The sequence below is a fragment of the Syngnathoides biaculeatus genome, chromosome 22 (genome assembly GCF_019802595.1).
Source record: "Syngnathoides biaculeatus isolate LvHL_M chromosome 22, ASM1980259v1, whole genome shotgun sequence".
Lineage (NCBI taxonomy): Eukaryota > Metazoa > Chordata > Actinopteri > Syngnathiformes > Syngnathidae > Syngnathoides > Syngnathoides biaculeatus.
In genome coordinates, this window is record NC_084661.1 from 17,725,886 (window position 1) to 17,741,599 (window position 15,714).

At 46.1% G+C, this 15,714-nt stretch overlaps 2 protein-coding genes across 5 annotated transcripts in view; both read left to right on the forward strand.

The window, feature by feature from the left end:
- LOC133495157 (adenosine kinase-like) overlaps window positions 1-4,200 on the forward strand; it is an 83,396-nt gene extending 79,196 nt beyond the window's left edge. For both annotated transcript variants that reach the window (XM_061809444.1, XM_061809443.1), the window contains exons 10-11: window positions 3,701-3,787; window positions 3,873-4,200. In XM_061809444.1, the coding sequence (XP_061665428.1) occupies window positions 3,701-3,787; window positions 3,873-3,997 (212 nt within the window). In that variant the 3' untranslated portion in view covers window positions 3,998-4,200. The remainder of the gene's footprint in view (window positions 1-3,700; window positions 3,788-3,872) is intronic.
- A 3,088-nt stretch (window positions 4,201-7,288) lies between these two features.
- The window catches only part of kat6b (K(lysine) acetyltransferase 6B), a 30,112-nt gene continuing 21,686 nt past the window's right edge, over window positions 7,289-15,714 (forward strand). The window contains exons 1-2 of one of the 3 annotated variants that reach the window (XM_061809298.1): window positions 7,289-7,463; window positions 10,217-11,070. In XM_061809298.1, the coding sequence (XP_061665282.1) occupies window positions 10,450-11,070 (621 nt within the window). In that variant the 5' untranslated portion in view covers window positions 7,289-7,463; window positions 10,217-10,449. Of the gene's footprint in view, window positions 7,464-8,225; window positions 8,577-10,216; window positions 11,071-15,714 lie in introns of those variants that run through there. The other 2 variants (XM_061809297.1, XM_061809299.1) reach the window with 2 other exon arrangements.

Sequence of the window (15,714 nt, forward strand, 5' to 3'; positions counted from 1 at the left end):
CTCCTTCGAATGTATTAAAAATACACGACAGGTTCTTGAAACACACTTTTAAAAGTTTTCAGAAAACGGAGAGCCGATGGCATAAAATCACACAAAACCCATTTGCGCAGTTCTCATATTTGGTTTTGGGTTTTTCTTTTTTCTTTTTTTTTGGGGGGGGGTGCATTACTGTAGAATAAACCACAATTAAACCTGTATTTAAAGACCAAAAAGCTGGAAGAAATCCCATACGAAGTCTTGCGTATGATGCGAAATGCCATAGACAGGCTACTTGGAATTAGCGTCATTAGTGAGTAAATTGTGGCAGACAGCAGTCCAATCCAAGTCCTCCCCTTTTGTGTTTACGTGTTCGTCCCGTTGAGTCAACAACTGCGTCGGTGACCGTGGCGATACTTGCCCACATGTGGGGGGGGGGGGGGGGGTGTTTATACGGTCTTTATTAACTGGTCCAAATTGAATTTACCCCAAATTTGAGTTGAGGGGAGAAGGCCGTCGAAGGCTCACGAGCGGCGGTGTTGAGTCCGCTGTCCTCTTGGAGCAAACGCGAGGGACGGATGTTTACGTTGCGTACGTCCTATTAGCCAAAATCAATGAGAGAGAAAGAAGCGGCGGCGTAGCGCCTGAAACGTTTTCTTTCATGGCGTCTCTCTGCGGAGCGGCGTTTGGCCGCGTTCCTCCCCGTGCCGGCGGTCGGCGTAATTACAGCCTTGCGAAATGTTTTCAAGTTGACGTTTCTCGTTTGCCAAGAAGGCGGTTTTTCTTCGTCTTCTCGCCGCATTTTTTTTTTTTTTATTTTATTTTTGGGGCTGGACGCAGCTGGAATTGTTCCAGAAGAAGAAGAAGAAGAAGAAGAAGAAGTTTCTCACACTGAAGGTGTTGTTGCGCTTGGGTGGGAGCCTCATCCTGGAAAGTCTGAAACACATTTTAGCATTCAAATAGTTTTTTGCCCCTCTCAAAAGCTGTAAACACATTTAAACGTGTTAACCCCCCCCCCACACACCCCCCCACACACACACATGTTGTGAATTTCGTGGTTTTGGGAAGGAGGGGGGGGGTTTCCTTCAATCCAAAAGGTCTGATTAAAACCAAGTCATCCATTCATCTGTTCCTGACACCCAAAAATATTAACAAACAAAAATGACGGGGAATTGGGGCGACGCGCCAAAACAAAAGTCTCAAGGATCCTCACCCCCGAAATCAAACAGGAAGTCGGCCATTTTGGTTGAAAGCAGCCATTTTTATTGACTTTTTTTGGAGAGAGTTTGAAAACAATTCTGCCCCATTGACACAAAATCCCAGTCAACAAGGACGCATGACGCAAGTCTCCAAGACCCGTGCCCAAAAGTAAACAGGAAGTCGGCCATTTTTGGGAGCGATTTGCAGAGTTTGTTGTCTGAACGCCTCCCGGGAGGAGCACCCCGTCGAAAAGTTTGGAAAAACGGACCCGCGGCTGAAATCCAACAGGAAGCGGAGGATTTTGGTCCCGAGCGGCCTTTGGGGCCGTACTGTACCACCAAGGGAGGGCTTTGACCAACTCCGACGAGGGAGTCTCCCCCCCCCCCCGCCCCCGGCAGATGGGCGACGCCACGTTGCCAAGCCGGTCCGCCGTCGGCGGGGCGCGGCCGGTTTGATGAGCCCGGCGTCAAAGAACTCGTCGAATCCTCGGCGCGACGTCTGATCTGCGCATTCAGCTGTTTTTTTTCTTCTGACTTTTGAAAAGAATCCCGGCTAATAAAGGACTTAATTGATACGCCTTTCAAAGAGACTCTTGTTGAAAGACCTTCGCCGTTTTCATCAGCGCCACACAAGAGCGCTAATGAGGGTATTAGGAACAAAAGCGCCACAATTAGAGCGCTTCTTTCCTCTCTCTTGTTACGTGTCAAAAGCCACAAATTTGATTTTTCTTGGAACACGAGTCCGGCCGCCAGCCCCCCCACCCCCCCCCTCCCCCCGGTTCTGAAACTGGGGTCCCCGGGCCGTCAGTGGTCCCGTCGCGCCTGACACGGCCGCTAAAACCGCTTACAGGAGAGAAACAATTCAAAGTCGGCACCGTGTGAACCCTTCAGTGCTTCCGGCATGAACGAACCCCCCCCGACACATTCGTGCCCATTGGACCCGTCTTGCGCAGAAATAAAAATGACACCAAATGTACTGCTTTCATCCCGAAATTTGATGAATTATACAAACGTGGCCCAAAAATGCACAAAAATGAAAATACAGCGGAACCTCGGCTTTCGGGAAGAATCCATTCCAGAAGGTCGGATTGTAACGGACTCTTGCAAAAGCCCTGGAAAGGTTTTCCATAGAAAATTCATGTCATGTCAAATAATCCGTTCCAAATCTATTTTGTAGATCTCTTTCAAAAGTTTGTTTTTTTTTTTGTTTGTTTTTTTAACCAAGTTAAACTGACAAAATTTCGACAGATAAACCAGGACACACAAAAACCGAGTTCCCGCTCCGTTGCCTGTTAAAAAACATTCGTGGCTGATGTTTTTATTCGTACGACAAACATTGAAGAACGACTCGTCCACATGTTAGCGTGAGACGGGCTAATAAATACATTTTGGAACGATGCGGACCTGCAATTATGATGAGGATGTTCTCGCCCCGGGTCGATTCCGTAAAAAATCGTAGCGTGAGTCTCTTTGGCGCTCGTTTGGAATTGGCTCGCCACTCGTCTTGCGTCGCTATTTGTCAACAACGTGCCAGGAAAAAAATACCGAACAAAAAAGTCGTTAACGGTGCGATTAATCCGCAGCGCCTGACTGCTGACAGGATGCGATTATTGTGTTTGTTGATTTAAGGACGACGTGTGGCGTTGTTGTGTGTTTTGCCCCACAGGAAAACGACCCAAATTGAAGCTGGCCGCCGGCTGACTTTCATTCCCGCGCGGGGCCGCGTTCTGCCACCATGGCGCTTTTTGCCCTTGTTTTCGGTTCAGGTCAGCGGTGGCCCCCCCAACCCCACGTTCTGCCCCCTTGGAAGTACCCTGGCCCACATTTGCTTATACACATGAGGAAAAGGTCCGGAGGAGGCCCGGCGTGCTCGCCGTCTTCTTTCGGTCCTCGTCAGACTTTTTTTGTCCCAAATTTCCCCTTTTTGACGGTAGCGAGATTTGGACCGTTCAAGTTCGCGTCACTCCGCACCTTCAGACTCACTCATCTGGGGCCGCACCCCCCCCCCCAACCCCCCAACCCCGATCCCCTACCTCACACCCCCGACGCGCTCTGCAATTGTGACGAAAACAAACCACAAACATCTGCCGCGCCGTCCGCCTTGTAGTTCAAAACTGGAGACCGGGGGTCCCCCAAAACTTTTTTACCCCAAGAGCTACTTTTTTTTTTTTTTTTTTTTTAGCAGCCAACCTCCCCCTGTGTCCTTTAAGTGCGGCATAATGTGTATTTATTAAAATATTTGTAGCACTTTTTCAGCAGCACGTTGCCCTCACAGTTCTGAGGTCCCGGGTTCAATCCCGGACCCACCTGTGTCGAGTTTGCATGTTCTCCCCGTGCCTGCGTGGGTTTTTCAGGGTGTACCTCGCCCCCTGCCCATTGAGATAGGCTCCAGCGCTCCCTGCGACCCTTGTGAGGATAAGCGGTGAAGAAAATGGACTGATGGACGGTGTCACTTTTTGAAATGAATTCAGGACTGGTTTGCAGACGACGGCGTCAAAGCTTTTTGGGTTGTGTCTCGTTCCCAGGCGACAAGGTGACGACGTTCCCCGTCCTGGACATCGACCAGAACCACATCGTGGACACCAACGGAGCTGGTGACGCCTTCGTTGGAGGTGCGTTGAAAAAAAAAAAAAAAAAAAAACCCCAAACATTTCAGTTTTTGTACGTGGTTCCATATCTTTTTTGCGCCCCCACCAGGGTTCCTGTCGGCCTTGGTCCAGGAGCATCCCCTGGAGGAGTGCATCCGAGCGGGCCACTACGCCGCCAACGTCATCATCCGGCGAGTGGGCTGCACCTTCCCGGAGCAGCCCGACTTTCACTAGCGTCGGGATTTTTATCTGCAACTTTTTTCCATTTCTATTTTTCTTTTTTTGGTTTTTCTACTCACACTGACCATCTCGGAAGCGTCATTCATTTTTACCAGCGTCAATTAAAAGAAACAAACTTTGAACTGCGATGACATGATTGCATTTTTCCGCTCATGGATTCAATGTTTAGAAATCATAATAAAGCAATTTTAACTCACTATTTGTTTGGAAAAAAGTTACATTGGTGAACGTTAAAATGTGTCCATTTTCAGGGGGTCGCGGGGCGAAAACCGGACTCCGCCCACAACAACTGGTCGCCCGTCAGTCGCAGAGCACGTTAAAATGCAAGTTATTGATCGTTTGTGTCAATTACAAGTCAATTTGATTTATTTTTAATCAACCCTCGTGAGGATTCCCCATTCCGTAGCGTGTATGAAAAATACGTCGACGTGAAATCGATCTACGTTTAGTCACAATTTAAAGGGGTGACGAGCACCCTGCGAAAACTCCTCAACGGGGTGGACTGCTCCTGCGGCTTTTTTTTTTTTTTTTTTACCACACAGATGCGCCTTGAAAAAAAAAACAAGGGGGGGGGCATTCGTGATTAGGCAAGATCGCCACTCACATGGCAGCTGCCTCGTTGGCCTCCCTCAAGATGACAGATGGCAAAAGACAAACACAAAAAGCGGAGGGAGGCCGCCATGATGAAGCTGTGACAATGGAAGTGGGGGGGCCGGGTCGGGGGCTTCTCCCTCACTTTCCCAGTTGAACTAACTTTTTTTTTTTTTTTCACCTCAAGTGGAAACGCAAGCGGCGCGGCCGCCGCAGGTTTGGAGGACGGAACGCCGCAGACGCTCAAAAGGAAAAAGGGCAACGTCAGTTTGTCAAACAATCAATCAACATCCGTGATCAATGAATCGACTCTTCTGATTAAGCGTTAAGAGAACTTGCTGAAGTTCAAATTCTCCAAATCCTCGCAATTCCCGCCTCTCGATTGTAAAGATTTTACAATTTCTGTCATTTTCCAGCAAAGCAGATTGAACCCCAAAGTAAGACATCTGTTTTGACTTTGGAGGACAACAATTTTACAAACGATGACAAATCCGATTCATTTAATAAGTGATCTCCGGTTCCTCCCACATCTCAAAAACATGCGACATTAATTGGACACTCTAAATTGCCCCAAGGTGTGATCGTGAGTGCGGCTGTTTGTCTCCATGTGCCCTGCGATTGGCCGCCGACCAGTCCAGGGTGACTCCTCGTGAGGATAAGCGGCAAAGGAAACGGATGGATGGATTTTGGTGGCAGGTTGACAGAATGGAATCATGAAATTGAAGTTGACGTCAGTGGGGAAAGCTGATTTGAGATAAGAATGTTTGGAGTTGCGGCGGCGCTAAAGCTAAGAGATGCTCTGGCAGATGGGGCGGCAGTGGTTGTGTGGTCGTTGGCGAGGACCTTGCGGGGGGGCAGATTGCAACGCTCCCTCGTTCAATTGAAGTGATGAAGGAAGGGCCCGGCGGGCCCCCCGCTCGACATTCATTGGCCGGCTCCTCTATTCTTCTTTTGCTCCACCTGCCCCCCCCCCAAGGCTGCAGTCGCACGTCTTATTTGCTGCCAATTAACATTGAACACCAGGGAAACGTGACAAGCACTCACTGCAAAACGCTCGAAAGTGAAATGAAATCTCACGTCACAGCCCGCAGTCTCCAACTGGATGTGTCCCACTACAGCGGAAATACTTTCAAACGGGTTGATGCTCTTTTTTTTAATTTCAGTTTAGGTTTGAAGTCTTCTACAGCAGATTGTATTTGAAGTACCTCAAAAAAAGAATCATCGTCATCTTCTATTTAGTTTTTTGGTCATGTCATCCACAACAGACATTTTTTTTATATGGGCCTTAGTCCCTACTTGGATAAAAAGGTCACCTTAATCCTGTTTTTTTTTTGTTTGTTTGTTTAAGTCATCCATAAAAGATTTTTTGTTCTCATTGCCCTGAATCTCTTCTTAGATGACGTACCACCTTACTGTGGAAACGCTTCAAGACAGGTAATTGCTGTCTTATTCTTTGGGGGGGATTTTTTTTCTCATAGCCCTTAGTCTCCTCTTGGTTCAAATGTGTCCAAATTATATGGAAATGCTTCAAAACACAATCATGTTCATTTTAATGTACTTGTGTTTAAGTAATCCGCACCAGTTATTTTTATCTTCCCTCACGGCCCGTAGTCTCTTGAAGGATAACATGTACCCTTACCATAGGAGTACCTCGAAAAAAAAAAAAACAAAAAAAAAAACAATAATAATAATGCTCATCTTGTATTTAGTTTTTTGGTTAACTCATCCACAACGGATATTTATTTTATATGGCCCTTAGTCTCCTCTTGGATAAAAGGGTCACCTTAATGCTGTTTTTGTTGTTCTTTAAGTCATCCACAACAGATTTTTGTTCTCACTGCCCTGAATCTCTTCTTAGATGACGTACCACCTTACTATGGAAACGCTTCAAAACAGGTAACTGCTGTCTTATTCTTTGGGGGGGATTTTTTTTTTCCTCGTGGCCCTTAATCTCCTCGTGGTTCAAATGTGTCCAAATTATATGGAAACACTTCAAAATAGAATGATGTTCATTTGTTTAAGATATCCACAGCAGTTCTTTTGTTCCCTCATGGCCCTGAGTCTCCTCTTGGATAATATGTATATTGCGTATATTGTTCTGATTGCACATTCGCGACAGTGTTTCTGCTTTAATATTTGTTTAACTTTACAACTGAGAGAAAAATGTGTAAAAATGAATAGTTATATACTGTATATTTTAATGTTAATGTCGTATGTTATGTAATATGTAAAAAAATGGAAATTGGCAAAATCTGTCAGAATTTGATTATCTGAAAAGGGCTAGTATTATCCAATCGAATCGGCCATCTGATTAATCTGTTGGGCCCTCGTTGAATCATGAATTCATTTTTCCCCAATAGTTAATGCTTTAATGGTAATAGTTTTTTTTTTTTTTGGGGGGGGGGAATTGTGAAGAAAACCATCTCAATTTTCATGTCTCTGGCTCTCCCTTCGCTCTCTCTTTTTTTTTTTTTTTTTTTTTTTTTTTTAGGTGGTACTTGCTTTAAAAGACAATTTCGCAAATTCTGGTCGAGAGGGTCCAAATATTCGAGAGTCGCGGACGTCTTGTTGATTTCCTGCGTCCAAATCGTCCCCGCTGGATTGCGCAGGTGAGCGCCCACAGTCTGATATGTGAAGCACTCCACTGGAGAAGAAGGGAGGAGGGAGGGAGGGAGGGAGGACCGACGGAGGGAGGGATGGAGGAGGGGAGGAGGGTACCATTTTGTCACAGGCTGCTATGTAGATTAACCTTTCAATTAGTTGTTATCAGCTGCTCTCCACGCAGCGAGCTCCGCGTGTCGGATTATGTCTTCTTGTTTTTATCACGTCACCGTCATGGAGCCGAGAGGACTCTGGGAAACTTGAAGAGGTAAAATAATAATAATATTAACAGAGAGAAAAAGAAATACAATCCAAATGTTGTCGCCGTCTTTGCATGCAACTCTCCACGATTTTGTCTGATTTGCGAGTTTCGCGGCGACGAAACGCGGCTCGTGCGTGCGTGCGTGCGCGCGTGCGCGCCTGCTTCGGTTGCGCAACGCACGTACACCGGGAGGGACGTTCACGGTCGTCGCCACAAGATCGGAAAACGCACAACCAGTCGTGCGCTTTTTTTCTTTTTTTTTTAAAGTCGCTTAAAGAGGCGTTTATGGGAAATTATCGGGGGAATTAACGCTGAGGAAAGAAGGGAAGGGAGGCGGCGGTGCTCGATTTTACGACGAGCGTTCAACATTTTTATTCTCCTCCCTTAAGAGTCATTAAACACGTTGGATCGGTGTCCCACTCTTTTTTTATCGCCATTATTGATCGCCCTAATGAATCATTCAAGAATGTTCCCCCAAAAATACTAAAAAATGAAAAAAAAAACACCCACTCTGGAAGCGTTTCAAGCAGGAATGTGTCGGATAAGGTGGCGCGGCGTGATCATGTTGCGATATGAAAATATCCGCCGGGTTCGGTCGCACGACGGTGTCAAACGGCCTTGGCGCCCCCCCCCCTCGACGTCGACGCACGCGCCATTTAAACAAAACAAGCGCGTGAAATTATTATTTAAAAAAAAAAAAAAAAAAAAAAACCTTCGGGTTGCCGTCCGCCGAGCGCCACCTTAAGAGGGCGGCACCGGCACCGCGGAAGTGACAGCCGGGCCAGCCAATGGGGTCGCCGCGCTTGCGATGACTGACAGGCCCTCCGTCAAACCGGTGATCGGATGTGCTCCGTTCACGGCCAATAATGAAGTTGCTCGGGGAGGGCGCATTAGTGTCGGCGAGCTTTAATGAGACTCCATTGGATTGTAATCAGCGTCATGTCGAATTCGACGTAAACTACAACACTGTAACAAAATGGCGACTGTTTAGGTGACGCCACTTTTTAACGCTGGCGTTTTATACCCCGTCTGTCGTCTCTTATTTTATACTTTTGTGGTGTGGGGTTTTTTTTTTTAATGATTGTTTTTAATCCAGCTCGGAGTGACTCGGACGTCAAGGTTTGTTACTCGCTGGCGTTTCGCCGTCGGCGGTCGCTCGGTCGGCGGGCAGCTGTCAGGGGAGAAAGCGGCGATGGATTGTGCGGGTGGCGTTCAGCACTTTGTTGTGGCGGCCATTCAGCTGTCAAAAAAAAAAAAAAAAAAAAAGTGGCGAGCGGGGCATCTTCACGCGTGCAATGTCCACCTTGTTATGGACATCTTGTTGTCTTTCTTTTTTTTTTTTTTTTCTTTTTTTTTGTGCCGTTGTCGGACGGAGAGTTGTCGCGTTCGTTGAAATGTCGCCCCCCCCAAAAAAAAACAAAAAAAAAAACCCAAAACTTGAAGCAGGCGTTTAACAGAGGACTTTTTATTTTCCTTTTTCTTCCTAAAACTCGAACTAAGTTTCTGGCTAAACACTTGACTAAGTTATGTCAGATTTCGAATTGAACGTCCTTCTTGGATTTGAAGCTGCTGCTGCCTTCTTTTCTCGGTCATCTTGTCAAAAGTCCTTGTTATTGTTTATGTCAGTGGCTGTCACTTTATTCGTCTGTTGTTTTATACCAAGTACCACCTGTTTAATATTGTTGTAAGCCGTTGTAATAACATTATGCACACCTTGAACATTAGCATTATTAACATGTTAATACAGGAAATCCCAAGTGTAACTTGGGATTCAATGAAAAAACACATAGAAGTTAAATCGAAGTTGTACCCTTTTGTATGGACAGTAAGGAGTAATTCTTCCATGTTTTGCCATTTAAAGTCAAATACAACTGAACTGATTGGGCAGCAATCCTTTCGCATACCACTAGAGGGAGACTGCATACCACCAGTGGTACTTGTACTGCACTTTGACAACATTGAATGGGTGAAGTACTTTATCGGTAAGAAAAGGAGACGTGAATTTCATTCCTAAAGGCTATTTTATTACAAATGCAGGGAAATGGATCGATACATAAACAATTCCTGTAAAGTACAGACAAATCTATCCATTTTCCAAGCCATTTATCCTCACAAGGGTCGCGGGAGTGCTGGATCCTAACTCGGCTAACTTCAGGCGACAGGCAGATGAATCCCTGAACCGGTCGCGTGTTGAAGAAAAACTTTTACCAAAATATCTATTTTTAAATCAAAAATATTAAATGCAAATATTTTGCACATTAAAGTTAAATACAACTGAGCTGTCATTGGGCACTGAATCTTTTGTATACCCTTAGAGGAAGTCCACATACCAATCGTGGTATCATGTCACAGGGGAAAATAAGATTTATGTGTAAAATTTCTCCGTCAAGGTTTGTTGTCGGTCATGTTCAGAAACGGTTCACTAAAGGTTTCACCAAGGAATGTTTTATTTATTTCATCCCATAATGGTATCAAAGTTTCTGGCTAAGCTAGCTGCCCCCGTACTAAAACTTACAAAGTTACGTCTGTGTCTAATTTGGAATCGGTTTTCCACCGGATTTATGATCCTTTCTCCGTAACAGCAACGCTGTTCCTGGATCAATTTGACACACATATGAGCAAAAATCAGTCGTTATAGCTTGTTATTAACTCCTTTGCCAACCAATTTCCTGCGCAAATGCTGGTTATACAGTTTAAAATTTATAGATGATTTTCCTATTTTCCAATCATATCACCACCAAATGTGTTTCTCTTAACAGATTTGACGTGAAACAGCATCAAGCCCAGTTCCAGGTTGTGGAATTTATGAGTGGCAACTTTTCCCCTTGAATGTCCTTGGTCTCGACCGCCAGGATTTGACAAGCCAGTTTGGACGGCGCCGTGGAACGTACCTTTTTGTGACCTCGTCAAAGGATGTGGATGTACCCGTTGGGGCTTGGCAGCACGCGGGATTCCGCATGGATGGCGTATTTGTGAGGTTCCCGGTCCAACCATGGTGAAACTCGCCAACCCTCTGTACACGGAGTGGATCCTGGAGGCCATACAGAAAATCAAGAGGCAGAAGCAGCGTCCCTCTGAGGAGAGGATTTCCCACGCCGTGGGCACGTCACACGGACTGGACCGAAAGACGGTCCTGGAGCAGTTGGATTTAAGCGTTCACGATGGCACTATTCTCAAGGTTACCAACAAGGGGAGCACGTCGTACAAGGACCCGGGGAGCGCCGGGCGATCCGGGTCCATCCCGCCTCTGGCTTCGCCCTTGTCTTCAAAGGAATCTATGTGGGGTTCCGGCGATCTCCGCCACTTGGATTGGAATAAGATCCTGCGGAGGGCCATCGAGGGCCTGGACGACACCCACGGCTCCTCGCTCAAGAACATCGAGAGGTACCTGAGGAACCAGGACGACCTCGTCGAGGCGGCCGACAACCCGGCCTTCCGTCAGCGCTTGCGCCTGGCGGCCAAGCGCTCGGTCAACAGCGGCAGACTGTTCAAGAACGGCCCGCGGTACCAGCTCGGCAGGCGCGGCGCGGCCGAGGCCGGGACGCCCAGGTGTCCGATGGCCTCCCCTTTGCTGCTGACGTCGGCGAGGCTCCTACCCCATGAGCGAGAGCAGGTATACTCGTGTGACTTTTGTATTTAATGCAGTCGGTGGGGATCGCAACACAAACCAGAACACTATCTCGATGTTTACCCGTGCTAGCGCGCCATCACGTGCACACGGGGGTCCTCTGTTTACAACGGTACCAGCATACGACGTTTCGAAGTTCCGAACACTGCCCAATGAACTACCTTGTGCAGTCTTGTAAGACGATGTCGTGACACAGCGCAAAAAGACACGCTTGGATTTAGACCCCACGTTTATAATGATGCACACACTCATTTACAGACTTTGTTTCATGTAAAATCCATTTTTACATGATTCCTCAATCAATAAGATCATAGATATTGATCCGAAAGATATTTGATAGCTGCTGCCATGATGTTTTTCTATGCAAATTTCTTTGGGCTATGCTTCCATTGGACAAACGAAACTCGTAAGAATGGCTACCTCGCGGACATCAGATAACGACAATATTATTTTATGTCTGTAGAGAGAACGATATCATCTCTTGACATCGCGGTCCACTAAAAGGGAAACGATACCCATTTTCTTAGGGTATCCTAGTTTTTGTGACCGGAATTCTTTCATTGATCTCTGGGGCAGTTAGCATGGAGGCCCAAGAATTCTGCTCAGTGACAAGTGACGACGCGAATCAGGAAAAGAAAAATCCGAGCAATTTTGGTGAGCTAGCATTTTGTTCCGCTCATAATGAATGCTGGAAGATTAGTCATAGAAAGTTCTGTACTTTCCCTGGGATGTCGCGACATAAGTAGTTGCTGCACTTCGATTTAATTCACCTTTGGCTTGGCACCGGTCCTTTCGCCACCAGAACGTATTTTGTTTGTATCGTCATTATCTCGAAGTCGACTCAGCACTCGGACAGTTCGGCTGCAGAGGCTTAGCGTCACTGTCGCTGTCGCTGGTCTTCCTGAGAATAAGCGAGCGCTGACAACCAGGAAGTCGTGCTGCGTCTGTGTGGTCGGTGCTTTGCTGTAGGCTTCCCACGGGTTACATAAGCCCGGCCAAAGTGACCCATAAAGGATGTGGTCAGCTGTCTTGTGAGTAGCAGTGTATTACATACATATCATTATTGGGAGAGTTAAGAACTGATGTGCCTCAAGGAGTTTGTGGTAGGAGAGTAGTTTGACAATTTAAGGCAACGTCAAAGCTGGTTGCTGAAGAAGCGCGAGGTTGAGTGCATTTCCAGCCTGTGTTTCCTCCGTGGCGTGTCAATTGAATTCGGCTCCAAGGGGCACTTAAGGATTGTCCTCAATTCCTGCGGGGCGCCTCGGGGGGTGGTCGACAGCATGCGGCAGGACGGTGTCGAGCGCCGATCGGTTCTCCGTTTTAACACGTCCGGCGAGAACATAAACTTGAATGACGTTTATTAATCTGAATGAATCAGGAACGGGCAAAGTATAAGCGTATAATTAATTTGTTGTTGCTTGTGTCCATGGAGCGCGCTTCAGGGTGTCCTCAGTTGACAAAAAAAGTTCTGTTCTACGGTTACGCAAGACAAGATGTAACGCACCGTAGTCCATGGTTAACCCATGTGAAGTCATAATAGCATTACAATATCTGTATCAAGCGGCTTCAGGCTATAAATTTGAAACAAATCATTGAACTGAGCCCCCCTATTTACCTAGTTTCTTTGTGGCATTTTTAACCTTGAAATGTCACATTTTGGAACTGTAAACAAGCGGTCAAGGAGAGACACAGCCGCGGTCAACTTTCACTCGGTCGGAAAATAAACTCATTCATACACCAGCCGGCAATGGCAACAACTCGGGGGAGTCACTCAACGCGCTGGTTGACAGCCGGCCAACTCGACGCCAGGCTAGGCCCCGCCTTTTTAAGACCATGTACGCAGTCATTCAAAGTCACAGATTCTACAGTAAAATTTGTGAAAATGGCGAACCCAAGGGCACAAAAGTCGCACCTCACCTGCAGGCTTTTGTGTTTTAATAATGTGAAATTCATTTTTGTCTGATTTCATAGGTGGAATAATCGGTGCACCGCTTGATTCTGCCGATTCAGTCGTAAACCAAGGTTGACAATGTTGACAGTTTGGTGAAAGCTCAAGTTAACGTCGGAATGATGCTAACCAATCAAACAGATTTCTTTCATCTGTGCCGAAGTCACCCTGCTCGGAACTCAGATTGATTTGCGCAGTGTTACTTAAATGCAGCCTAGCTTTGACTTTTTGTCATAATGTGTGTGTGTGTGTGTGTGTGTGTCCCCCCGCCCCCATCCGAGATGAGCTGTGGTCTCCGTCAAGGATTCGTGCATTTACAGAGATGTCGCCTCGCTCCTCGCCAGTTTCACAGTGAATAATCAGGAAGCGACACCTCAATTCTGCAGCCGCAAACTCTGTGACTGTCTGTGGTTGCCCGCCCCCTAAAAAAAATACATATTTGGTTAAAAGAAAAAAAAAAAACTGAGATGGTTCTCACAGCTGTTTTCCATTTGGACCGTTTTTTTTTTTCCTCTCGTTTCTTTCTTGACATCACCAAGCCCAGTCAAGGTTTACCTTGCACTTGAAACTGCTGAGACTTCTCTCAGCTTCTCTTTGCAGACACACAATGGTCGTGTTATGCGTTGAGGGGGGAAAGAAGAAGAAGAAGAAAAAAAAAAAAAAAAGCAGGTACTTTGCTGGTGGAAAAGACCAGTGTTGGCTCACAGTTTAGAAGAGTCTGAAGAGACTGTGCCAGGAACAAAGGCGAGGAATTGGATTTTTTTTTTTTTTTTGTCTCCCGCTGTGTTATGCAACCACTTGAGCTGTTTCCACCGGCAGCGTTCTCGCAGAACCCCACCCCCTCGCTCAGGACAGCCTGCTCTTTTCATGCGGCATCATTTCCTGTCATGAACTTCATTTAGACTGCCCGTGAAACCCGTCAAAATCGTCAGCGCCATATTCTCCTTTTTGGTTTATGTAAAAACGTTGTGACCGAGAATAACTCCTTGTTCCGGGATTAGATGCTATCCCTCGGTCAGTACCGCGAAAACGATATCAATAGTTTGTTTGAATCCAGACGTGTTGTCTACTCTGTTAGTTGTCTGGAATCCAAACCTCCCACTCCAACCTTTTGGCGTCGGCTCCAAATCATTATTACGGGTGTTGCTGTCCGCCTAGCTGTCATGTCTGCCTGCGCTGCAAACCTCCCTGCAAGTTGTCTAGCGAGGACGCTTCCTGGGGACCGAATACAGGTGGTGCGCAGAATGGCCTTAAAGAGCTCCTAAATATTCTTTGTGCGCCCGTCTCCAGGCGGATTATGTCATATGCAAAGGATTTTTTTTTTTTTTTTTTTTTTTTGCAGCAGCAGCAGCAGTGAAGGAGACGGAAAAAACATACCAGGGACTAATTCAAAGCAGAGCGATTTGTACGGGATGTCTGAAAGAAAAGCTTCTAAAGCCCGTCATACCCCCCCCCAAAAAAAGCTCGTTTCAAGACTGATTCCAGGTTAGCTGTTCCCGACGGGTCCTACGCCAATCATATATATTTTTTATGGTTGATCTCACACATTTGGACCAGAAATCCAACAACACAAACTGGATTAACTTCATGTTTCATACGTCGATTTGGCATTGGGAGAAGTTTGGTTTCTGATTGCGTTCCATCGCCCCAGGAACTGAATTTGTGTATATAACCTGTGGAAGGGGAAGCATTCAGAATTTTTGAGGTGGATTGGGTGAACTGTAGACGGGTGAGAGCTGATAGACTTTTTCCCGGTGCAGAAAATAATCATCAACAGGGCGGGGACTTATGGTGCTCGTGACCTATGCTAATCCAGTTCTAAATTCGTAACTACAGTCCATATTTATGACAAACGCTGAGGTAATAAATATATACAGTGGTGTGTTGACATAAGAGCTTGTTCTGTGACCCAAAATACTCTTGAATCAAACGCAAAAGAATACCTCTCCTTAATATTATACTTGGGGAAAAAAAAGAAAAACAAAAAAAGACTATTAACAAAATAAAGTTTTTTGTCACATTGCATCAGGTGAGAATCTTTGGCGCTGCTCTTATTGCTGTGCCCGTTTTGGCCGCCTGGGGGCAGGATAAGACAGACAGATGGATAGAATGTTCACTAAAAAGAGCTCACACCTCATCAGTACAGCACTAATAGTCATTTTAGAGTGAACGTCAACCGGGAGTGACAACAAACTTTCTGAAGACTTGTTCGCTATTTGCACAAGTTCGGCTCGTCGTGACCCAAGATGAGCTGAGTTTACGTAACATACGACGGCTCGAAAAACTCGACCATTCAACCAGTCATATCTCAAGACGCCGCTGTAAATGTATTCTTTCGCTGACATCTGTTTGTAATTTCAACTATTGTAACACAGGTCTTTTCAACTCATATTTTTCTGTTTGAAACTTAAGGACTTTAGTGGAACAGCGTCAACCCGAAACGCTAGCTTCGGTGTTAGCTTTGACGTGAGCGTCAGCGTCGGCGTTCTGTCATAGGCGATTAAGTCGTACAGTGCGAAGATGTCACGAACCTGTCCCGCAAATCAATGGAAGTCTTTGTAGTCGGTGGTTTCTGTTGCTGGTTAAGATGACAGACATCTTGTTATGATTAACATTGGATGGTACTCTGGATTTTTGAAGGTGGGGGTTGGAGTGCAAAAACCACAGTTTGGAAAGCAACA